At 42.6% G+C, this 26,706-nt stretch overlaps 1 protein-coding gene across 2 annotated transcripts in view; it reads right to left on the reverse strand.

Annotated features, from left to right (window-relative positions):
- The window catches only part of nek7 (NIMA-related kinase 7), a 57,034-nt gene that overhangs the window by 7,520 nt on the left and 22,808 nt on the right, over positions 1-26,706 (reverse strand). For both annotated transcript variants that reach the window (XM_020612059.1, XM_020612060.1), the window contains exons 3-8: positions 22,893-23,033; positions 21,319-21,381; positions 17,507-17,617; positions 14,595-14,703; positions 12,966-13,073; positions 7,233-7,327 (exon numbers count right to left, since the gene is read on the reverse strand). In XM_020612059.1, the coding sequence (XP_020467715.1) occupies positions 7,233-7,327; positions 12,966-13,073; positions 14,595-14,703; positions 17,507-17,617; positions 21,319-21,381; positions 22,893-23,033 (627 nt within the window). The remainder of the gene's footprint in view (positions 1-7,232; positions 7,328-12,965; positions 13,074-14,594; positions 14,704-17,506; positions 17,618-21,318; positions 21,382-22,892; positions 23,034-26,706) is intronic.

Consider the following 26,706-nt stretch of genomic DNA (forward strand, 5'->3'; position numbering starts at 1 on the left):
TTGTTTAATATTATTTTTTTTAACTTTTTTTTTTTTTTACTTGTGTCTGGAATTGGAAAATGAACAGTAAGTGTTTGACAACCTGCTAATTGGTATGTGTGAAAGCAGATTAAAAACAACATCTCCAGATAGAAATCCAAATGAAGTCATTCCATGCAGAATATAACAGGGGAGTGTGAAGGTGCCACCTTCCACAATATCAGGTGCTATGAAGACACAACATTTCTACATTTCTATGTAAAGAGCACCATAAAGATAAAAGGTTTGGAATAACAAAATCTGTCCTTCAGGTAAAATGGCGACAGGCTGTCCTGAGCTATGGAAGCCAAGCACACAAACAACCACCAGGTGATTTCATCAGCATTTTCTGCACATTGTTGTCTCTAAGCTACAGAAACAAACCCACTGGACCACATAATGATAGTGAGCGCTCCCAGAATGCAAAATAAGTGGTATTGGTCAATTGGCCTTTTCATTCCAGTAGCTGTAAAGTCACAAGAACTACTACTACTATGACAAATAAAAAAAAACTGCCAAGTGGAGATTGTCTTGTTTTGTTGCCTGTAGCTACAGTATGAGTGTAACCCACTGACATTAGCCAAAAAGTGCCTCACACATCACCAACTTGTAGGTGGTTTCTTCATTTCAGTCTTCACCAAATGATGTGTCAGACACTGATGGTGCAGAGAGAGAAAAGTTCTTGTTCCCTGCTGAGCAGATTTTGACAGTGTCTCTGTCACAGCTTCAGTGGGAAGTCAAGATAACAGCAGCAGAATCTCAGTGGGCTCTCTCACTTCTGGACATAATTCACTCTCTCTCATTCATCCGCTCTCTTAATCAAACACTCGCACTAATACAATATAGGCTCAGACAAACACATATGAAGTCAAGAGCATCTCCGTCTCTCCCAACAGTCACTACTGAGACTAGCACAGTAGGCAACTGACAGTGATGCATATGGATATGTGTATTGTGTTTGTCAGCAGCGATGCATTTCCATTCATGACAATGTCCTATAATCTGTAACCCAAGATTTCTGATTTCCTTCTATGGTGATTAAGAGACAGACATACTCAGAATGAATACAGATGACGTCTCCAAAGGGATACTGCCATATTGTTTTAGTTCCAACTTCAAACAACACACTCAGGGTATATCAACAAACCAAAATGTATAACTGACATTTACTTCTGAGGTCAACAGATACTTAGTATGTTCATTTCAGAAATTAATTACTTTTTCAAAACCATACTGAAAGCTCGGAAAATGCAAAAACAGAAAACAACTCCAGGTGAACTCAGAGGGGGTCCAAACCGAGAACACTGCTAGTTTGAGCCTGTTCAGAGTAGGGCTCGGTAATTTATCAAATGAATTAAGTTTTTGTTTTTGAACAGTGTGAAAAATGTCGAAATCGCAATATCAAGAACGGTGCTTCCTCTGTTGTCGCTGGAAACAGTTGTCTGGAGTTACAACAATAACAAACTGTCACCGTTTCCTTGGAGATGTTTGTATGTGTGAGATATGCCAGTCCAAAAGACTGAGTAATGTCTAGCATAGTGCTTGGAAATAGTAACATCTGGGACTTTTATTTCAGAAACGTCTCTGTAAAATTTGACTTCAAGGTAATTTTTGAGGACGGGCACTGCACCTCCTGGCTGGTACTGTAACATCCTACATCCCCAAACCACTGTTACCAACTGTGTTTGGCTTGTGTTCAACAGCCTAATGATGCACTTGTACCCTCTGGCATCTTTATGAAGTCTCACAGTCTGGTTTCTTACTTTGTCTGACACTTCAACTTAAAAAAAATGCAATTACTGTAGGATGGTACAATTTTTAATCATTTAGCATTTTAATGATATTGCACAAGGGTGTCAGTTTTGTTGTATACAGACACCTTTTAGTACTGTATATAAGAGATAGTGTGTATGCCTTCGGGTTTGTGCTTCCCAAAAACGTAAAATTCTCAGTAAGTGAGAGAAAGAGGTGAAGACAGAAACAGACAGAGAAAAAGAAGAAAATCAGCCAGCTACAGACACCAGGAGGCAAAGGGTTAAACAAGACCCCATCGTATTTTCATGCATCTTCTAGTTTTGACAGATGAAAAATGTCAACTGTCCTGTTTGTATTTGGGAGTTTTTGCACTATTCATCTGCTTCATTAGTGCCTGCTGCTCCTAGCCCCTGACAGCTGCCGGCCCCCTGCTCTCAGCACACACACAAGCATAAAGATGCATGCCCACACACACACACTCCTTTTTTCAGACAGTGTCGTCGCAATGGGTTAGATGATTGACTCACTCTCTGACCTCCGAGGCCCCGGTGTGTGAGTGTGTGTGCATGGTTCATTGATATTCGAAAGACATACAATGCACACGCATGCCTGCTGTCTGTGTGAGGGGTGTGAGCTGCTGGTGGCAGAACACACACTCCCTCCTTTGTTCCTCGGCTCTTCTTCAGCCGGCCAGGTTGTGCTCTCCCCAACCCAGGCATGTAAAGCCAGCATCCCTGTTTGTGTAAAAGGTCTGTATTGGGCCTTCCAGTTTAATTAACACTGATGTGGATTTCTCTCCAGCTCCTCTCCCTGTATGCCAATTAGAAAGAGCTGCAAGAGTCTCCTGTCTACCCCCCCCAGCCCACCCCCATCCCTGGAGCCCTTACAGCCGAGGACAGAAGAGCTTATCACAAGTTCTCACTTAACCATTGATAAGCACACACGATCACAGGCATATGGCACAGCAAAATAAACACATAGATATTAACACCGATGTAAAACGTACATTTTCTCTATCACTTTCTCTCTCACACTTTTTTTTTATGTGCTCATTGGTCCTTCGTGTGGCTTTATGATGATATATTAATCAAGGCAATAAGTCACAGTCATTAAAAATATACCTACACCCAGTAGACTCATCATTCCTCTAGTTCAACACACTACAAAGGGAGAAGAGAGTGAGGAAGGAGGAAAAAGAAGAGAGAAACAAGATAAGGGTGAATTTAGTGCCAGATTGATCCAGTGGGCCAATCTTTGAGATAAACTTATAAAGAAAATATTCTTGTGTCCCCATCTCATTACCACTAAACTAAGTTTTAGCTTTTGAACTGTAACATATAAAGGAATAGTTCAACAAAAATCTGGCTTTCTTGCTGGGTGTTAAATGAGAACACTGATACGACTCTCGCTCTATAGCCATGGCACAACTTAACTCAAAGCAGGACAATAGTTAACAAAGCTCTGTCTAAAGGTAACAAAGTCTCTTTTAGACAGAGATTCCACTATATTGGCATTAAGCTCTTCTTTATTGCAACTTTGCCCAATGCACACTGTACTAGAAAAAGCCAGCACAATGCTGCCCCTGTGCAAACATCCAACATGACGTAACACACACAGGAGAAAGAAACGCAAAGAATATTGGTGATGTTGTTACTTTCAAATCAACAATGGTGGATGAACAGAGATGTAGAGATGTGCTTTTGCTCATCCTGCACATTTACAACATGATTTGAACTAAGTTGTTGTGCAGAGTGCACAAGATAACAACAATTATGATCAAGCAGTGTTAACGTTAAAATTTAAATCCTCCAGCAGCTCAAACAGCATTCCATCAAAACTTCACACCCCTCCGCCCACAACTCCCCAGACCGCCTCCCCCCTTCTACACAGAGGCCAAAACGGTACGCTTGCACCAAGTTTACTACCTCTCATGGCAGAATAAAGGAAGATCAACACTGACCCACCATGCCAGATTGGTATCTTTTAAACAAAGCAGCGTGGTGGAAAATTGCCACATTAATATTGGCTTGAATGGGTAGTGCAGAAGAAGCTGCAGTCTAACATCAACTTTAAAGCTCAACCAATACACACAGCACGTTTGTTTAACACATATGAAACGCATAGCACATGTAAAAACAAAATGTGGTTTTATATGGGGTTATTATGGCGCCAAATTGACGACTTTAGTCTTTGGCACTGAAAAATAAAGCCTGGCATTGAAAACAATATCGCTCTTAGACTGCAACAGAAATGGGTGAAACACATAGTGCCAAATTAAATTTATTTGGTATTAAACACAAAGGAGGAAAAAAACTTCTAATAATACAAAGTATATGGGGAAAAAATCTGTAGTCAGCAGTGTTGGGTGCTGTGTTGTGCTGTAATAAAACATAAAAGAAAACAAAAACAAACACCCAAAAGAGCACCACACATCACTGTGTCTGGGGAGGAGAGAATCCAACTGGCAGCTGCCCTGGACTGAAGTACACATGGAGCACACCGGGCCCAGGTGTGTCCCAGGACTGCAAGCTGAGGTCCTGCCCCAGCAAAGAGAACACAGAAAACAACCACGAGCAGGCAAACCAGCAACCAGGCAGGCAAGGGACTGTAACAGGTTAAAGAATACCCAGGCTTTGTTTGCAGAAAACATATAAAGAACTAGCTACAGGGGCAGCTTATCACATTCAAACACCAGCTGCTGGGAACCCAGCATTTTTGGGCCTCATAAAACCAACAGCAAAACAAGAGGGGAGGGGAGAGGAACGAGGCAGGAGACAGGAGATATGGGCACAGTCAGACATATGGATGGCTGCGCTCCAAACAGGAAAGAGACACATTCCAGTAAAGCTTTGTAAGATATTCTCTTCCTCTGCTAACCTTTACACAAAACACTTCCATACACGCGGGAAACCAAGAGTGTGTTGTAAAAAGCATGTTTTTTTTTTTACACAGAACACACTCAGCAAGAGCTTGAGAGTTACTAACACAAATATAAGGTGGTTCTGACTGTAAGCAAAAAGGAAACCGCAATCTTACTGTCTAGCATGTGAGAAAACCACTTCCTTATGTTCCCGGTCGCCCTGGGACACAAGCCCAGTGACTGCAACATCTCTGTTTACCACAGTGTAAGGGATTTGGCTGAGGGGGCACAGGGCAGGGTCAGGTGATGTAATGAGGCTGGACACAAGGAGAAAGGGATCAAACAGAATGGGAGATGAATACAGACAGAGAAACAATGACCAGGTATTGACGGACAGACCCATTGGACGCTAACCTAACCCCCGGGCACACGAATGAAAAATGCAGGCTCTCTCAAACGGATCTGTTTCACACATAAGGAACCCAACTCCCCTAGATACACACATGCATGGGTGCACGCACACACAAAACCGGCACAACTTTCAGCCTCCACCGTATGTTCAGACTGAAATCAATGAGTACCAAAGGGATAAGGTGTGGATATCTATGTGAATTTGTTATGCCTGAAGGTTAAGTGAGGAAAAGGCAGGCGCATGGAGGGGAACACAGCAGAGGGGAGGAGACTAGAGCAAAGAGGAATGGAGAGTTTCTGAGAGAAAAAGATAAGTTTCCTGACAACGAATGCACTGTGGAGCCCTCTTATCAAGAAGAGTGGAACTAAAGGGTCTGTTCTTCAAAGAGAATATGAATGGCGCGATGCGAGCACTGCTCTGGTAACAATAAGGCTGTAAAATCTTCATCTCCACAGGCTCCTTGCATTGGCTCACCTTGACCTGGTGGCTGGAGTTCTGTCTGTGCTCTTGTACCTACAGTACTTTCTCTCTGAATGAACACCCACTTATCTTCTGCTTCTCTCTAGCAATCTATAACCCTGCTCTCACTATTTGTTATTTTCCCCTTCCATGTCTCTCCCTCTGCCTGATCTTCTTTTCTAACTCTTTTTCATTCTCTCTTTAGACTTGTACTGCCTATTCCCTTCCCCTTCTCTACTTTCTTATATTGTTCCTAGACAGATTCCTAAACCTTTTCACCTTACAGAGGTTTCCCTCTGTTTTTCACTTTTGCTACTTTGCTCCTTCGGTTCGGGGGATAAAAGATCGTTGCACTGCGCCAATCTGAAACAGCGACGAAGTAATCCTCAGCTGCACATGCAGCAAAATGATGGCTTCAAAATCAACAGGTTGCTCAGCAAAGTAATGAACAATTTAGAAGAAATCAAGTTACAGCATGAATTCGATCACTGCTATGAACCGTAGAGCGTGGCATATACAAATCCCTACGTTAAGGAACATTAAGGAACATTGGTGTGTTCCATCATTTTCTCAAACATATGTTAGCAAACTTTAAACAAAACCACCTTTAAACAAAACTGTTCAGTGCTTGTGTGGTTACACAGTAATACCTGAAGAAACTATGCAATTGCAGCAATATAACTCAGCGATATGTATTTTATTAATAGTAAAAGTAGTACTGTACATCCTATGTAAACAGACACATATACTACATATATATAAAAAGTGAAGCAACAGAATGTGACCCACAGCACTGACTGCTCTCAGCCAACTACAGCTGTGCTTTACCGCAGTGCATTGTAGGAACTAATTAGCATGAAGAACTGGTCTCTGAGCAACCATGACCTGCAAGCTGAGCTCAAACTTCTTCCTTGCACCATCTCCACTTCCATGCCTGAGGCACTGTAGAGAAGGTGTAGTCACTGATGCGTTGAAATGCAGCCCAAGTGATCAGCAACTCAGGGGAGTTAGGAGAGTGGAGGAGAGGAAACTGTGGGTGTTTCCTCAGCTGACAGTGTGTCTCTGAATTTGTGTCTGTCAGTGTGTGTGTATTCACTGCACATGAACCTTGGCAAGGTGGGAAAAAAAAAATCTGATTGACTGCTATCGTCCATGTCTATCATTGTTATGCTCCTCACTCTTCCCTCTTTGTTCCCTCTGCTTTGTGCTCCTCCTGGGCTTGTCTCTGCTCTGTGTGGTCTACAGCAGAGCCCTGTGGTGTTTTGCTCCTGACTAATCAAACTAGTCAGTGTCATTGGGCGGCCTCATCTAAAACACATGGCCATGTCAGTTCCCTTCACTCACCAGCATTTCAACATTTAACAGATTCCAAGGCTGAAGAACTTTAACTCGGAGAGTCTTAAGGCTTCAACTCAGCACAGGGAAAGAAGTGAGGAGCAGGAGGAATAACAGAGTAAGAAATGTGTCTGACCATTTAGATTCATCACTAATCTGTAATGAGGGTGTGTACACTGTTTTGTTTCGCACGCCTCGTAAAGGTCAACATAAATACAGCATCACCATGTGGGGAAGCGCAAGTGTTCGTATATATTTTCTTACAGTACTCTATTGTATGTGGGATTGAGGCAGGTTTGTTTGTTTATGTGCGTGTCTGAGCCAGTGTGTTCTCACGTCACTCCTACAGTCGACTGCAGGGTGACAGTATGTGCACATATTCCCATAGTTTACCTCGTAGAGCAGGCATCCTAGCGACCAGATGTCAGATTTGAAGTTGTATCCATTTTCATGTATCCTCTCTGGTGACATGTAGTAAGGAGTACCCACTGGAACAGAGAGGGCGGGGGAGGAGGAAGGGTAGAACGAGAGAAGAGGACAGAGGGAGATAAACAGAGGCAGGGAAGGAGAACAGGACAAAGAGAGAGTGAGCGTTAACATTTTGCATTGCAAACCCATGCTTCCCCAGTTCATCAACATCACTGACACAGCTCACAGTACAAGGAAGCAGGTGAGGAATGGAGGTGTAGTCTCAAACTGTGACACATTCAGAGGTTGCAATGCTCACCATATTTTAGCAAGAGTACAAAAAAAGAAAACCAGAGGGAGACTTTAACGTGGATTGTCTGTTAATTTTAAGCAAGATGATGTATATTAAGGTTAGATATCATCATGTACACCCATACAAGGCATGCAATTGTACAAGTACCCCAAAGTCACGTACATATCTAGAGCAGACTTGACTCGCACACACAAAATATACATGTTTCAGTTTTGATTACTGGGGCTCAGTAATGATTTGAAACAGTAGTCAGTGAATCCACCCAGGGAGCAGTGGTGGAGCCTTTCTGGTACTGGTTTTGAAACTTAAGAATCCCAAACTGCCATGGCGACTGGCAGAGCTCCAGAGAATCAGACCTTCACCCAAACATACACAAAGAAGAACCGCAGCTCGACGTCACATCCAAAACACACTGCAGGAGGCTTTGGAGATTTGCTGCTTTCTTAGCTGAATTTGACTGCCTGCTTCCCCCCCCCCCACATTTACTTTCTGTTCATTGTGAATTCCCATGTAAAAGTCTATCAAACACATCCAACAGATGTTCTGTATTAATCACATATGGTTAAGGGATGGAAATTATACCAGAATCCCAACCTGTGCTGAGCAGCTCTCAGGCTCTGCTCATTCCAAAACCTCTCAAGCAAACACGTGAATGGAAAACTTAGTGAATTACAATGATGACAGCTACACAGGCTCTGCTGAGCTGGTCGACAACATCCATCAGGAGCATCGCTGACATTATTTGTAGCTTATGCTTAGCTTGGCGGGGTTCACATAAAAAATCTTGAAGAACTTCGAAAATATTTTTAAACAATCCAAACAGTCTTGCCCCTAACCTATATACAAAATGTCCACCGGGAAACAGGTACAGCAGACAGAGGAACGAGGAGGAGTTGTTAAGGAGGGCAACTGGTAGTTGTCGAGTTTACAGTATGCACAAACAGCTGAAGTGAGCTGGGTAGGTAAGAACAGTTCGCAGGTGGAAAGAACTCAGGAGAAAAGTCGGCTTGCAGGAAAAAGCCATACCTGTACACTCAGTACTTCCACATGCATACATACACACAAACTCTCTACAGCCATTCAGCTACATTAACAGGTTAGAGGAAACGGCTAATGTACCTGCAATTAATAATATAAAATAAAACTATTACAGCAAGGGCTATTAGATTTGAAGTCTATGGGAACTGAAATGAAAGCTAGCACTTTTAATTCTGGTGCAGATCTAATTGGGTTGAGAAAACACGCTTTTATCTTAAATGTGCAGATTTGAATAATGAAGTGTTACCTGTCATTCCAAAAATAATCAGCATCTGCACAGGCAAAGTAGAAGCAAGGGAGAGCGAGTGGAAGAATAAACAGGGGACTGGGGATTGTGATTTTAATTGGTCATCAGGTTGGTATTGTGGTATATGTGCATCTACGTGCTCGCATGTGTGTGTGTGAGCTGTAAGGTCTCAAGGCGCAGTCTGAACAAGCTCCCTTAACATTCATTATTAGTTGATTAAAAAGAATCAGTCTCTCTTATGCTAATTGTTGCATTAAAAAAAAGGGAGCAGCACCGGGCTCAGGCTCCTTCAGCATGCTAAATTAAGGGCAGATTACTTATTCATGCAAATAAATTGAAAGTCATGTTGGGATTGATTTCCATTATTGTGAGTGGCTATGACAACACTGTACTCTGTGTAACAGGGTAAGCGTTGTTGTAAAAAGAGGTGAGATGCCAGTAAGAAGAACCCCACACATCTGGACCCCTGCTGAATGTAGTCAAATGAACTCAAACTGGTACGCTGATTGATTTGATAGCACAGATTTGCTGCAATTTTCATATTAACACTTTACGTTTAAAGCTTCAACAGGCCCATTTAAATATAGTGAAGCATGTCATGGGGGATATCCAGTAATAGTAATAGTGTAGCCTTCTCTACTCTTTGCCCTATTACCTGTTTTACATTTTTGTGTTTTAAACAGTGATTGGTATTCTGCTGGAATCACAAAGGATAGGACCAAATTTCTCATTCAAATGCAGGGCAGGAGTTTGGAAACCTCTGCTCTGTTGGGGTTTAACAAAGACATAAGACATGAAGTTCTAGGCAGCGGCATAGCCAGAATTGACTTAATCTCACAGTTAATCTCTGAATTCCCTTACACTGCCATTACAGAATGTTTATCTTAGTTTTCTACATGCCCTGCTGAGCCCTCACCTCGTATTTGACTCTCCGCCTACCCCTCTCTCTTTGACGACTCACTTTCCTTTATAAGATAACCAAGATTTTATATACACATGTTCAAACAGTCATAATTATTTGTTGAAACAGTCATGTCTTACTACTTTTTCTTTTTCCTCCCTTTCCTCTAGTCCTATTTCATTAACACTGTTCTCATTACAGGTATATTAGACCACTTATTGCTGCCAATTGGCTCCTCTGTCATTCCTCCACTGATAGTATCAGCTTTCCTGTTCCTATCATTCTTTCTTTAATCTAACTCCTGCCATGACCCTACATACCCATGCAGTGTATTAGGCATCTTTTGCATGCTTGATTGTATATCTGTCTTATATCAAAGAGTGTGGATGTATATGTGTCACTGAGTGTGTGCGTGTGTGTTTCTGCGGGTTTGCATGTATGCCGAAAAACCACGTGAATGATTAGCTGCTTTTGCATGTGTATGCACATGCATTGCAGCCCATATGGATGTGCATGTGCATTTGAACATAGAACTGTACAGGAGACAAGAGTCAGTGTGTGTAAGAGACATAAGGTGTGTGTGTGTGTGTGTGTGTGTGTGTGTGTGTGTGTGTGTGTGTGTGTGTGTGCCTGACTGCAGGATGCTGAGCGGGTGAGTTGAAAGCCTGGGAGCTGACAGGCTGTATGCCTGGACCTCCATCTCAGCTCTACCACCCTGCTCTACTGTACAGCTGGGTGGCTGGGCTCATTACAGATCCATGCTGGCATGCGGCTGCACGCGCGCACACACCTCTTCTTCACATTCTTTCTTTCCATCCCTCTCTCCCTCTTGCTTTCCTTTTGCTCCTCCATTCTTTCTGTCACACTGTCATATGCTCTCCTCTTACTCTGCTCCTCCTAACTTTTTTCTCTCTGCTTTCTTTTTTTTTTTGGTCCACTTTTTTCTTTGTCACTCTGTCGAATACTCTTCTCATGCACCCAGCACATTCTACCTTTTCTTTTTCTGTTTCTTTGTCACCCATTCTTCTATTTCTTATACTCCTTTCTTTTCTGACACATTGCTTTCTCCTCTCTCTCTCTTACTCTGTGCGCTGTCTTCAATGCTCCAACTCTAGTTTTCTCACACCTTATCTCTCTCTCTCTCACCTTCATCTTTCTGTCCGACTAAAAGTCAAGGCACTAGAGGGAGGGACAGGGGGAAAGAGAAGGAAGGACAAGTAGCACAGGGTAACGGCAGCAGCACAAAAAGACAGAAGATCTGCTATTTGAAAAAAAAAATGCAAGAAATTCTAAGAGGAAACCCAGAGACTGAGGGTGGAAGGATCATGCTCTCCGAGTCATCTTTGTCCACAGGTCATGCTAACCTAGAAACGTCTTCTAGTGAATGTATTCTACAGCCATCCTCATATAGTGAAAATAGCCTTAAAAGGATGCAAAAACTCATATGCACGCTCCACACGCTTATTTGTGCAGAGTAAATGTTCCGTTCTCAAGGGCAGTGTAACTGTTTTAAGTGAAATGTATCTATGTAAAAACAAAATACACCTGACAAGCAGTGACTCCACACTGGAAGAAATACTCCCCTCTGTGTAGGTTAACAAAGCAGTTCTGATTGCTTCGGATTCATGATGAGAGTACTCCAGTTGACCCCTCGGCTTGTGGGGCTGCCTGTCCCCTGTCAGCCTAAAGAGGGTGCTGTGGACTCAACGTTTACTGAGCAATCACAGACGCTTTCACCCGATCTGCCAGCACTGCAGGCTGCTTAGCTCATAGGTTTTCTGTCGAGCTGATCATGTGATTCACACTTTCTAAGAAGCTGGGCTGCTGCTGTTCAGCAGCTGAGAATAGAGCACTGTTTAACAGTTTGACATATGGAAACAAAATAGTGTGAATGACAGCATTTATATTTGTCTGTGGAATTAATTTTCCTATCTATGAAGCAGCGGAAATTTCCAGGGGAGCTGGATAGCACCTGCATGTACCTCAGTAGGCCAAGTTTAAACCAGTGTAATCATCTCAACTGTTTAATGCTAGGCATTCAAATGCTTAGTAGATTACTAGTGCAATTAGGAAATGACTTTCACCACTATTCATTTAATTACTGTGCAGTATTTATAAAGACAAAATTATTTGCTTCTGTTTTTGTTCAACCAAAACAAAAAGTCCAACGTGTTATCAGAAAGTCGAGATTTTTCTTTAGCCAATGACCATTACATGATTATTTGCGAGACACTTGACAATTTGTGCTGTTTATTTATCTTAGAAGAATTTCTAGAAAACTACTGCCCAGTGTGACTGTTATAGTCAAAATAAAGTTAGGAAATTGATTAAAGAGAACTGATAATACAGAAAATTGTACAAGTGTGGTGGCTTTTTTTGGCCTTTGTCTTGAGCAGGTGTTATATGCTAGTCAACAAAAAAGTGAGGAAGGGGAGCGACTTGAACAACACAGTGACAAAGGCAGTTAACATATTGTTAAAGAGGTACACTTGTGTTCTCAACACTGGGACACTGTAGAAGTGAGGGAGATGTGTGTATGTGGGTGTGTATTTGTGTTAAGTGAGGTGCAGGTTTTCACTCATGGGACACAAAGCTTAAAAAGTGTTACAAAGTGCTACATCTATTCCAAATCAAGAATCACTGAAGTGCTATGTCACTCTCCTCTTGAAGTTACAGGCTCGACTCCCTATGCACAACACCCTGTGCATTAAACGGATGCAGTTAAACGTGTTTGCCAGTTCATACAGTCTCAGGTTTGGCACTCCTAGTATTAAACTAGCCAAACGAACCAGGCTTAATTATTGTGCCGATGTGAGGTTTCAATTCTCACTTTTAGAACAACAAAGCAGTGTTATATGATCTTATTTCCTATAAGTGACAAACACACCAATCAATGCCAACATTACCCCTGATTGTAAAGCTGGCTGACTTGTTTTATGGCACACGGTCAATCAGAGCTGTGCGTCAACTGTCTCTGCCCAGTTTTTATCTGTGTTTAAAGGTCAAGGTGACAGGAAGTGGATAAGTGGCCTATGAAGGGGCTGGGCACAGTGCTGGCCAGGCAGCATGACTACAGTACATGACAAATGGCTCTGGGCTCACCAAGCTTAATGGAACACATCCAACACTGGCTGATTACTGGTGGCAGCTTTGTGTGTATGTGTGCATTTGTGTTTAAGTGTAAATAGCCACGTATGGATAACCTGTGTTTTCAATTACCTAGTGAGTGAGCAGCAGTTGTTTTGGAGCTGAAGAATCGTCCCAGTCCCAAGTCTCCCAGTTTCACTACTCCTGTTGCTGTGATGAACACATTAGCAGGCTTGATATCTGGAGAAGAAAACGCATGGAGAGGAGTGGCAACGACTAAGACGGAGATGAGGAGGGGTACATATCAACAGGTTACATTTATCTCAAACTCTGTCACGTGAATGCTACATTAATACCTGTGGTACAAAACAAAAAATGCATGTCTGTCTGCATTACAAGTATTAAGTGTATCACCTAAAATACAAAATACTGTGGATGCTAGGAACCCTTTCTGTTGCTATGCTATAGTAATGTTAATTTGACTCACATCGGCCTTTGAATCTTACTGCAAGCGGCTTTTGAATAAGCAGTCTCTGTTAAGTGGTCATTAAATCTCAGCGCTGAGGGTTCATTAGTGTCCCTGCGTCCTAATCAGTCAGTCCAACGGAAATAAATCACCTGTAGCTGTGTATGAGTGCAGCAGCCTACGGACATGAATCCAAGGCCTGATTTAACTGGGCCCTATTAAAACCACGTTGGTACATAAACACTGTTCTCTGATCGATGTGCTGTACCATCTATACTTCAGTCCTCTGTCAAACAAGGCCGCTCACACTAAAGTAAATCCACCTTAAAATAATGACAAAGTTTCAGGTTTTCTTTTTCATTTACTCACATTTCAGGAGTTAACAAGATTGTTTTATTACTTTACCTAAAACATTAAACAAACAACTACCTACTATACATTTTTGTCAAATATGCTGCAACATTTTAAAAATTATTTCCCACCGTATGAACGTTCATCAGGTCAAGTTCAAATTAGCATGCTGTAAAAAATTAAGTTGCAGACACATGAAATGTGTTTTATGAGAGAGAATTCATCATAGTGAACGCCTCATTTTCAACTCTCACCGCCATTAGGTGGGAATTCAAGTGCAAGAGGATACCGTTTTCCTCCCAGTTTTGCAGCTTTTAGCCCCATTTCTAACATTTACAGTCTTCTAGTTAAAGCCAAGCATCCAGTATGCGCCATATGAGTCATTGGAAGGTTAAATTGGAGCATCATTGCCCCCTGCTGAAAGAGGCTTAAATATCAACCATATTCATATCAGTGGTCTTTTTCAACGTCTGTCCTGTTCTGACATCAACATCAAAATTTGTGTCTGTGAAAATCAGTCTTACTAAACATCCTCCACTGTTGATTCCAATAGGGTTCTGCTCTTTGTTCATGTGCTTTGAGACATTAGCCACCTATGTGAAAATATCTCCATGTGGTTTGCTCAAACTTTTTTTTTATTTTTTTAAAGTATGCACAGTTTTTATTTTATTACTTTTCTTGCTATGGCACAACATTCACAGGGGGTGAATACAGACACTGGAGCAGCTGTAACATTTAAGTCCTTCTAATTGTTATGTATAAGAGTCCAAAACCTTTTCCAACATCCATAGGGGCTCAGTAACTGGCAGTTTACAGTATAACCACACATTGGTCCAGATTTAACAGATTCTATGATTCTCTTACTAATCTGACTGTATACTCAACAAATAAGCCAATTTCTTCTTATTCGTAACGTGTGTGTACAGTGTGTGCATTAACACTACCTCGATGCATGACTCTCCGGGAGTGCATATGTTCAAGTGCGCTGCAGAGTTGGACAAAGTACTTCCACACGGTTCTCTCCGGGATAAGCCTCCTCTGCTTCTTAAAGTGCTGTAAAGTTAATACAAGCACATACACCTCAAATTAGAGAAGCACACAGCCTACCTTAAGAAATGAACAAATAAAACACTTTAATAGGAAAGGGAAAAGGTCTTGTCTGGCACCAAATATCATTTTAAGATGGAAGCAAAGTGTTTATGTCTGTGTGTGTTTAACAACATCAATACTCAGTCCCCAACTATGTGACTCTAAACTTAATGCAGCCCAGATTGCTCTCCCCGCAGTCTGTCCCTTCCCTAACCAAACTCCAACTCATTTTCTCTATGGCCTACAGTGGAAAGCACATGCAGTCTCAGGGACCGAGCAAAGAAATTTGTGGTACCTTCCAAGTGCTGCAACAATAATCAAGCAAAAGAAAATCCGTGACAGTAATTTATTAGGTATGTATGATATTTGTCTTGTCGGACTCTGTATAAGTTCACACTATATATACACGTACACTGTGGATATTAATCAAACTGTAACAGGTAGTAGGAAGCAGGGTCTACTAGAGAAACAAGGGGTCAAGGACCTGTCATCTTAAGTGAGGTCAGAGGTCAAGGATAAGTAAGGGCTGTTAGATTTACACTAAAAAACAATGAGTGGGAACAAATGAGAGAGAGAAAAGAAAGAGAGAGGGAGATGGATAAGGTGAATGGTGGAGAAATGGAAGGAAGGAAGGAAAGGAAAGAATATAGGTGATGAAGGGAGGAAGGTGTGAGAGAAAGAGAGGGACAGAGATAGATGGAGAGATGGAGAGGGAGGGATAGACCTTGGCCTAGATCCAAACAAAGCATCAGTGAGGAGCCATTCTTCCCTTGCCCTCCCATTTCCATATCAGAGGACTGTTTGATGTCAGTGGGGGAGCACATAGACGCCCACCAACACCACTACCACCCTCTTCTCAATGCCTTTAACAGGAAACACTGTACATGCAATATTCTGTAAGTGCATGCAAATCAAGGAGTGTTTGATTTCATTTGAATTCTGAGATGGTCAGAGTGATAGAGAATGAGGGAAGGGGAGAGAGGCGTGGAGGATGAGAAATCAAAAAGAATAAAAATGTTAAATTCATGCATTGGGGGTTCTGTTTTACATATGGCACACTGTACCAATATATTTACTAAACATTACTGCCCAAGGAGTGGGGGTTAAACCCTGGCATGCAGCGCTGGACTGCCACTGTTATATTTCAAAAAAACAAATCATTTAGAACAGTGCAGGAGACAAATGGTGCAGAGGAGAGGTGTGTACTTGTGTATGTGAGGGTGTGTTGTCAGCAGCCATAAGGAGATGACACAGTCTGAATGCTCCCAGCATCCTCGGTAGCTTAGCTAAGATAGCAGTGACGCTCAGTGGTTTGTTATCTTACCTCTTCAAGCTGCCATGTTACATCTTTTTAAAGTGCATGTCTGAACATTTGTGAGTGTGTCTATTTCCATGGTTGTGTCTGCACATCCTTTGCTTACACAGTATACCATACCTTATGTACGTATTCAGTCTAAATGTCTGCACTGGAGATATACCAGTGTGTGTATGTGTGCGCTGAGCCTGCCATGTTCACTCTCTTGTACGGCTAATCCTCGCCTCTCCTAATTTGCTGTGTTGAACAGTGTGGATGTGGAGCTGCTGAGTAGGACTGCAAACAGCTTGTCGAGCTGTGCCGATACAACACTGCGGCATCATTTATGCATGGGAGAGGACCGGGCTTTTTACATGCACACCATTAATTTGCTATACTGGCAGGTTTTTATAATAACTGGGGGTTTGGTTGAAGTCAAAGACGAATAACTGGGTAATTCTGGGATGTAATCTCTACCACTTTTGAACAGACCTGTTCCATCTCGTGCTCCGATTTCAACAGCAGAATCCCAGCACTAAAATCTTCTAGCTTGAGGCTTAAGACATCGGCAACTTGACACATCGATCTAAGTCACATATTATGTACTTAATGATACTATACAACTTGATTATACATTCACTCGAGGTTAATTTTACTGTCTAGAACCACTGAAAGCTCTGCATCTCTTTTCTGAGGAAGATGAAGCCAATATGAAGAGCTGGGCTTTTTTTAAGGGCCTGGTCAAAATATGTAAACGAGAGAAAAGGCATTAACACATAATTTACCAAAAATTAATATTAAAATATTACCACAAATGACAAGTTTAGTTTTAAGTATCACTTGTTCATAAACCCCACCAGAATATCAATTATAGCTTATTTTTAACCACTTCCCTTCACAGTCGAGCACACGTCAGCTCAGAGTACTGGAATTAAAGGGAGTTGCAGGAGGCCTTCTACTAATTGGGTTTTGGTTTCAGTGTGGAATGGATGATTCAGACTGAGTCAATGTCCAGGTTGTCAAAATCCTGTAACAACCGCAAACCACAGACCATCTGCCACCATTCTTTCAGTTATGAATCGCCACGTCAGCACTTTGTTGCTTCCACACTAGCCTTCCTCTTCATACCTAATATGAGATATGATGATGGCCTGGATAATACTTTTGTCAGATATTAAGCCTTAGGGCCTGGACATGCATTAAAATCATTTATCTATCTATTCCATTCTATTACACAGATACTGGCATCCCGGTATTTGGAGTGTGACGTTTAATGTGTCGTATAAAAGAGCATATAATGCACATCGGAAATACAAAGCAACGGTAACATTGTTGCTTTTAAGTCAGCAACATCAGATGAGCAGAGTAGAGATGTGCTTTTCCTCGACTTTATGACCACAGGAACAAAACAACTGGCTCGTTCGGCCTCCTGAGTTTGAGCCAGCATGGCGATTGTTCTTTCGTGCCCCTTACCTTGATCATTCGTGAGAGGTCCCCAGCATCCGCCAACTCCAGGACTATGTTCAGCTCATTGTCCTCAATAAAAGATGCATGATACTTTATCACATTGGGATGATTCAATTGCTGTGGGAAAAAAAAATATATATGTCAAAGAAAGAAAGGAAAAAGTAAAGAGAAGACATGTTGGTGAGAGTTGTGCTGGATCTCACTGGCTTATCCAAGAGTGAAGCTCACTCCTTGTAGACACTACAGACATCAGCATCCTCTTGCAAACTTGTTACACAATCTATATTCAAACAAAGCTATCAGATGATGAATTACAGAGGTTCATGTCATGAGTTGTACAATCCACTGTACTTTCACCACCAATTAAAACAAAACTGCTGAATCCATCTTTGGAATCCCGGTTTAGTAAGCGTGGACCTAATGAGACAGTTTTGGCCTCAAGTGTGACAAAGCTGGGTGGCATGTCACAACAACCCCTCTGTCTGTGATGACAGCAACCCATGTGTGAGACACACAAACACACACACACACACACGCCTGACAGGCTGACATGGCTGGCAGTCAGAAAAACAAGCATCCCGGGCTCATTGCTGGCTGAGATTTCTTCCTGTTGGTTGGTCAATAAGGCAGGAACAACATTCCCTGTAGTAAACAAGAAAAAGGGGAGGCTCAATGAAGGAAAAAAAAAAAACAACAAAACAAATGACAGTGACACAAACAAGCAAAAAGAATGATGAGACAGGGTGGAGTGAGGAGGCAGTGCATGAGGGGAAAAAAGGTGAGCAAGGAAAAAAAGAGCAGAGAAAGACAAGGTGAGCAGAGTGCGATGGAGACATGGAGCTGTGTGGCGTGGTAACATCGAGGTGGGGGGTTCGCGATGCGAGCAGACGGAGCAGTGTGACACACGGCCTCCACTCGGCACCGTTCTGCTTTCTCTGCTGTGATTAAAGAAATGTTCATGCTCTGAATGATGCCGAGAAGAGGGGAAGGGAGAGCACAGTACAGTACACTACGCTACACTACACTCTCCACTCCATTTCTGCATCCCTCCACAACCCTCTTTCTCATTTGTTCTTTCTTTCCCTTCCTCATGTCCCCATCTTTCCTTCTCACTCTCTTGTCCTCTCTTGCCAGACGTAGTTTTGGCTCAGAGTGGCCGTTCCGCACAGCTCCACGCCGTAACACAGCCAGGGAGTGATGACGGGCCCCAGCCCTCGCCCCCTCCACCTGTCCCAACCCACTCTTCTTCCACAACGTGAATCTCAGAGATGAAGGGATGCATTCACATGCAGATGTTTATGTAAAAGACGGATGGCAGCCCACTGCAATACAACAATCATTCAATATCACATAGAGACTTGCATGATTATGTAATTACACACACTGGCTGAGACTCACCAGCATGTGTAATTACTTAATCATGCAAAACTCTATGTGATATATTTGATGAGCTGGTGAAGTGTTTCAAAGAAAAACAAGACAGCGACTACTGCAAGCTGATGGCACAAAACTAACCATGATAATAAAGTAGGTTATCAGTATACTGATAAATTGAATAACATGTTCACAGGAAAGCAGCTGGTAGAAAAATGAAAACAGTGACTGAAGAGATTGTCTGCTACATTTTAGTAGACTTCAGCTGAGGAAGATTAGGTAAAAGCAGCGTCTGATGCTCACCGCCAGCAGATAGTCGCACCTTGTGTTGCACAACATACTGGTATGTTTCAAATCACTGAGTAAGAAAATGAGTAGACATGCAATAGTCGCTTGTCCATTGGAAGAGAAACTAAATATGTACTAAACTTGCAAAAGAAATACTGCTGAAAGAGACCTAAAGATTAAAGTGAATTTATAGTCCCTGCATCAGGTTAAATGAAGCTGGTTGCTGCCAGTTCTCTGTCTTGTCAGTAAACCACTGGTATAATCTAATCAGATGCAGAATCCAGACATGCACGCACACCGCACATTTTTACACAAACACATAACACACACAATACAAAGAAGCAAACACAAAGACATCATTACAGCTTCTCACTGCTGATTAGGGCAGATCATTAGTCTTCAGAATACAATCCAGGCTTGATAGTAACCACAAGCAAGAGGAATACACACACAGCTGTGGGATTTCAAGAATGGTGGAACTAGCAGATTGGCAGGGAGCAGGCTATTTCTGCATTCAACACTCCTATCAGCAAGGATTTAGACAAAAGGACCGAGTGAGAAGTGAGACTCTCAAGTTGAAATCATCACGCCAGAACAGGGAAATACAGATGAATGAGCAGACACAAACACAGACAGACAAACAAACAAATAGGCAGACTGTTGCTAGGCCATGACTGAATGTGTCTGTATGTGCACACACGTGTGTGTGTGTGTGTGTGTGTTCTGTGTGCATGCACATGAGTATGTGTGTCATTCCAGTTGGTCTATGCCAGTGTGCCTCTCATTATTCTGATTTGGCTGTGTCTCCTGTTGGCCTGTCTAGTGGGGGATAAAGCGGAAGGTCTGTCTCTCTCTCACACTCAGCCCTTTATTATCAGGCTGGCTGGGCAGCACAGGGCCAGGCACAACTTCCATGTTCGCTAGCAATCAACTCACAGGATGAAAAGAAGGGAACACAAAGCTCTGAGAGGGGAAGGAGGAGGGATGAATGGAACAACATAGTGACTGAGCAAATAAGGTATACTACAGACAGCAGAGATAGGTACAAGCAGGAGGGAAAAAGAGGATCCACCTAATGAGAGGGGAAAAGGAAAAATGGGAAATGCATAAAGAAAAACAGAAAAAGAAGTCATCTGGTGGAGTGTGACATTTAACTCTGGCCTGACCACTCTTAGGAGGTCAAAGATACAGATCCAGGCAAACCCCACTGTCTCGTGTCATCAAATCAATAATCTGCTACACAGATTACAGCTCTATACGTGGCCTCGCCTGCCTCTGAGTATCACAGTCTTTGACTGGCCCAAAAAGCCTGGGGAGCTCCACTGAGGTGTTTGACTGCCATAAATTAACTGTTTTTTTGTTCTCCCTAATGTGTACATATGAGCATGTTTACTGTACGTGCACAAACTACCTGCAGTGCACATATACAATATGGGAGAAAACACTACCAGGGAAGTATCAATGCACAAGCACGCGATCAAGCAACAAACACACAACTTTGACACACATCTACAACATTGCAGATGGAGAAATATTGAAGCAGACATTTGTTTGTTCATTAGTATTTGAGAGCAGCCCAGCTGACACATTTAAGGCAGTTTGATAAATGAAACCTCTTCATAAGGAAAAATAAAGCTAAGCAAGAATAAGAAGAGGGAGGAGGTAAAACATCAAGAGACACATGAGGGAGGATGCTAAATTTCCATGCTGATGCACTCTTGCCCAGCTCTAAACATTACAGAAAGATAAAAAAAAAACAATAGTTTTGCCATTAAAAAAAAGCCAATGTGAGCCTGGAGGGATGTAACACTGCTGCCGCCCTTCACACACACACACACACACACACACACACACAGCTCACTCAAAGACATAAGGAGACAGTAATACACATGTACTGTAGTCACACATACTCATTCACTGTCTTTCTTGTGTGCACAAACACACATACACCCCTCTGCATTCATAACCATGCGCACGTGCATGTGCCCACACACACACACACACACACACACACACACACACACACACACAATGCAAAAATCCAAGCCGTCTAGTGCAGATCAATTGTTTTCCTGTGGTGGAAGGTCTCAGCTGAGGCACCTTAAGAGAACAGAGCACAGCGCATGACGCAGGCTCCCTCTTCTCTGGTTCTTTACCTTAAGGAGGTCTATCTCTTTGATGCAATCTTGCCGAGCTTTGGCATCCATCAAGTCGAATATCTATCAAGAGATCAAAGGGGGAGAGAAAGAGAGTGAGGACAGAGAAGGGTGTTATGACATATTCACGAAAAGGTAAGATGGAGAGAAAATGGGGGGAGATCACTAAAGAGAAAACATGGTTGCTGTTATCTAGAGGGTGGCACTTGAGTGACTACAGGTGTTTCACATCAGAGTAACGTACACATACTGTATCACTGTGTAAGGACTGTGTGAGGTGTGTGTATGTGGATATACAACCAGAGCAGCACCTCCTCCTGGTAGTAGCCTGTGTGTGTGTGTGTGTGTGTATGCATGTATGTATGTATGTATCTGTGTATGAGCACATTCACCATGAGAACTGCAGTGTCATCCAAGCAAAGTAGTTCAGCCACCACATTCATACTGCAATTTACTACACAAAATACAGATAACGCAGGTTTAAGTGTCTGATTGCGGTTCCTCGCTATCAAAAACATGGTCAATAGCATTTAACATTCAATCCACTCAATAAAACTGACAAAAATAAAAATATGTCACCCTTTTCTTACATTTTTCATTATACTGATATTTTCTGGAAATACAATGCTTTATTGAAATATTGCTGGTTGTTCTGTGTCGTCCAACCACTTGTCCATGAACTTGGGTTTCTCCATTACATTCGTTAGCTTATGTAAAGTCAGTTTAACGCGTAGAGTTGTTAAACTGACAGCAGTCAATGGGACCATGAGTGCACAAAATGTTTCACCGTCCAGACGAGATCAAACTTTGCCTGGATTCCACCAGGCGCAGGTCAGTGGCATTGGGTCTAAGAAGAACAACTCCACAAGCTATGCAAAATAAATGAATACATTTGCACAAACATTTAGCATACAAACCCCTTTGATAAATAAGCTATTCGCATGGAAAAATTAGCTACAAAATTAAAATGGCAATTAAGACTTTTTGATGTTTTTTTCCATCCATCCATTTTCCTCCGCTTATCCGGAACCAGGTCACGGGGGCAGCAGTCTAAGCAAAGATGCCCAGACTTCCCTCTCTCCAGACACTTCCTCCAGCTCCTCCAGGAGAATGCCAAGAGATGCCCGAGCCACCTCAGCTGGCTCCTCTCGATGTGGAGGAACAGCGGTTCTACTCTGAGCTCCTCCCGAGTGACCGAGCTCCTCGCCCTATCTCTGAGGGTGCACCCGGCCACCCAGCTAGGAAGTTCATTTCGGCCGCCTGTATCCGGGATCTTGCCCTTTCGGTCATGACCCAAAGCTCATGACCACGTTTTTTTAAAGGCTTTAATTTTTGCTAAATTGATTTATCACCTTTTAATACTTTTTAAGACCCACAGATACTGTGAATATCCTGCATGGAGGTTAGATGAATTCCCAGTGCTAAATTGTTCACAACTCTTTTGCCTTGTGTCAAAGTGACAACCTACCAGAGATGGACCATGATAAGGCTGTTAGAGATTAAACTTGTTCGACACTTTACTTTGGCTTAAACTACTGGCTGCATTTGGTAGTGACAGGTTTACTGTGTCTTACCTGGACTTTCTTCAGGGCCACTGATGTGTTGTCTAGCAGGTACCTTGCCCGGTACACCTCGCTGAACTGCCCACGTCCAATCTTCTTCTCAATCTGAAAGTTAGCCAATGAATTATGCCCCATATCTGGCTGCAGTGGTTTCTGAAAGTAGAAACACAAAACAGCTCTGTTAATATATGTCCACACATGCATGCACATAGTAGAAACAAACAATAAATACATTCAAATCAAATGATTTAGACATTTGGCAGCAATCGTGTATTCACCATATAAGTGCAACTACAGTAACATCAGATTACTGAAGGAGGAAAGGATGAGGGCTGAAGAATGTGGGTGAGCCCAAGCTTCTGCAGTTTATTTGCCGAGAGGCTGCTCTAGGCCTTTGATGATATGAATGGCATTAAGCTGATGTCTCATGCTGTGAAAGGCGTTGAGGAATGTGCACACGCTTAACTGCAGCGCTACATCACCTCACTACAGTCTATACATGGAAAAAAAATCCTTACATATCTAACCAAAAACACCTAGAGGTTTGGAACTGCGAATGTTTTCAAATGTTCAGAAATGTTTTACTCACAAGAAGCAAGTCAACATTTTACCTGACTAAACTTTTTACAGGCAACAGGAGAGTGTCAGAATCTTTTGGAAGAGGCTGCCATGCTGGCACCAAGCTTTAACTTCTGATTACTACAGTTGGCAATTATAGTTTCATTTTAATTGTATATGTGGATTGACAATGTTAATTAAACCTTAATTAGACCTTACATCTCCTAGACAGCCTAACAAATCAACCCTGGCGTCATGAATGCTGTTCTGTAGCTGAAGCAATGCTGTGCCATCCCTGCGGGAGAGTGAAAAAACTATTTCCCCATGGGGATAGATACACTATCCCATTACATAAATGGAGGCATCTAATCATTCCATCCAACTTGATTTAAGTTCACAAGAATCCCTTTGTTTGCAAAGTTGTATCTCAGACAGCCCAACACTGGCCCACAGTAGAGCCACAGGAGGTAGAGCGGTTTGTCTCCTAAACAGAGGGTTCGATCCCTGGCTTCTCCCAGAGGCACCAGTGTGCAAATGGGTGAATGGGAAAGCAGTTTGAGTGTGCTGCAATAGATAAGTCCATTTATTGTTTACTACAAGAGTCCTCACCACAGGGCTGGCGCATCAAGCTGAGACACTCACTTTCCACAATTACAAAACTGTTTAAAAACACTCAAAATAAACCAGAATGAGCCCCCTGGATATCATGTGTGAAAAAGCACAGAGCAGGCTGCATGACCTTTCCAGCCTTTTGGTAAACTTGTACAAGGCGTCAGCAGGAGCAAACAGAAGGTGACAGATATCAGAACGCCACAACGTGTCATTGGCACATGTAGCTGTGGGAGCAGCTCAGGGGCAAGTGGCTTAGGACAGAGGGAAGGAAGATGAAGAATGGGAGAAGGTTGAAAATGTGTCTCCTAAGCACTAAGAGCATCGTCATACTCATTCTCCTCACTTGCGTTTCACACTTTTAAAAGAGTTGCCATGAGCACAGACCAAAGGCTATACAGGATTCCCGCTGTCTACTCTCTACTCATAAGATTTTAATTCACAGGAAAAAAATTCAACCCGACCAGGCTACCCAAAGAAAAAACAAGTTCAGCTGCGTGGTTAGTAGAGCTGCACCTAATGATTACTTTCACTACTGACTCATCTGATGAGTTTTTTTCCAACCAGCAACCAACCGAATTAATGCTTGCCTGTAAAATGGATGAAAATTTGAAAAGGATTATTTACAATCTCCAAGAGATAAGTTGTTTGTCATGTCGGGTCAACAGAGCTAAACAAAAAAAATATTCAATTTAAAATTATATAAAAGACAGAAATGCAGCAAATTCTTACATCTGAGATGTTGGAAGGGTTTTCTTTTTCTACTTGTCAAACACTGATTCATCATCAAATAACTCTAAACAAGACTGTTCATATATGTTTGGCGTAAGGACAGAGAAGGCTACCAATTTAAGCATTTCATTGCTTTTTAAAGCTGACAGCCAAAGGAAAAGGTGTGAGCCAATAAAATGCCCTGTCCAATTAACACCACCAAGGTTTGTGCATTTTTTTGCATGACACCACCATCATCCCGAGCTGTCTGAGAACCACTCTGACAGCGAGCATGACATACTGCACCATAACCCACTGTTCGACATTAATGAACTGCTATTGTGCTTTGTTAATAGCTACCCCTAAATACTTTAACACTAACATTGTTTGCATTAAAGATATGCAAAATTCAAAACTACACAAAAGCCTAGAAGGTGTGTCACACTGAAATTTTGTAATGATTCTTCTTAATGATAGAAGCATATAGTTGCAAGGCTGCAGGATGGATAGATAGAGGTGTGCAGGTCTGAGATGGACAGAAAGAGAGAATGAAATATAGCCAGAAAGTGAGAGAGAGATGGGGAGAGAGAAAGGGAGAGCAGAGGACAAGAGGGCATTGCTTTCATTCGCTGCGTGGTAGCTTGACAAATGTTAGCATGAGCCTCTAAAGGGCTGTGACAACCGCCTGCTGAGAGCACAGTCTTGCTAATGTGTCCTGGCATGCTAGCCCCATAATCACACATTTACATATGCAATGACCTACATTTGCATGTCAGATCGCACACTGTCCGGCATGATTAACAGTGGGCACCTCCCCGCGTGGAGTCGCCCTGGGTGGCAGGACAGGCCGTGCGAGGGCGGAAGAGAGGGCTGGAGGGAGGGCGTTTTTTTGGCAGCCAAGGGCCGGGCTGCCAGGCAGGATTATGTCAGCCAGCGGGCCCGGCATTAGACACTTCATTAGAGCTAATCTGTTTAGCGGTGGGCAGTGTATGTAAACTTCACAGGCCATTTGCGGCACCTCTTCGCCCCCTGGCCTGGCCTTCAAAGGGCAGCCAGGCCACAGCTGACTGACGGTCCGTCTCATCTGCCACACACGGGTGTCTCACAATCAGGAGCTCCCAGCTGAAAGACAAGGTCCTGACAAACACACACACTATGGGAAGTCACAGAGGGATGACCCTGAGTGACACAGGGTCAGTGTCTGAACAAAAACAGGAGAGTTTCACAACCTATTGCTATTTGTTCGCATGTTGAATATGATGGTGGAGATAAAAGATGGACTACCTGACAGACCTTTGAGTGGAACAGGTCTTGTGTATCATGTTTATTGGAATGGGTAAAGCTACAGCCCCGGACTATACAAAAGGCTGAGACAGAAACGATTAGTGTTAGACCTAGTGATTATTAACTGCCTCTTTCTAAATTCTGATCTTCACAGCACTAAAAGGTACAATTCATCAAGTCCAACCATAGACAAGAAGGGGGTTTCTGGGGCGTGAATCACAACAGTCAAAGTTTTGTTTAGATTTTAAATTATGATCTTGATGTTACAGACTTTCATTATATTTTTCTCGATGTATTTCTGTGCTGTTTCACATGGTGTGTTTACTGTTTTTGTTCATGTCATTCAGTTTGGCGATGTGGACAAGCTGCAGGGGATGGAGATTAAGTGGCAGCTGTGCAAGGCATCATGGGTAACGTCTGAGAGGGACAGCGTGTCTTGGCTATAAAGGTGACACACAACCGCCTTGGGCAACTCACTAGCAGGGGTATTGAAAGAGAGAGAGAGAGGGAGAGAAGAGGAACGAGAGACAGAGAGAGCAGACAGACAGCTCATCGGAGGAAGTGTGATATGGGCTGCCCAATAATGACACCATTGCCAAACACAACTGACAAGACACATGGAGAGTGGAAGAGAGAAAGAGGAAGACAGGGAGAGGGAGAGAGA

This window comes from Monopterus albus, unplaced genomic scaffold (assembly GCF_001952655.1).
Source record: "Monopterus albus unplaced genomic scaffold, M_albus_1.0 scaffold120.1, whole genome shotgun sequence".
In the NCBI taxonomy this organism is placed as follows: domain Eukaryota; kingdom Metazoa; phylum Chordata; class Actinopteri; order Synbranchiformes; family Synbranchidae; genus Monopterus; species Monopterus albus.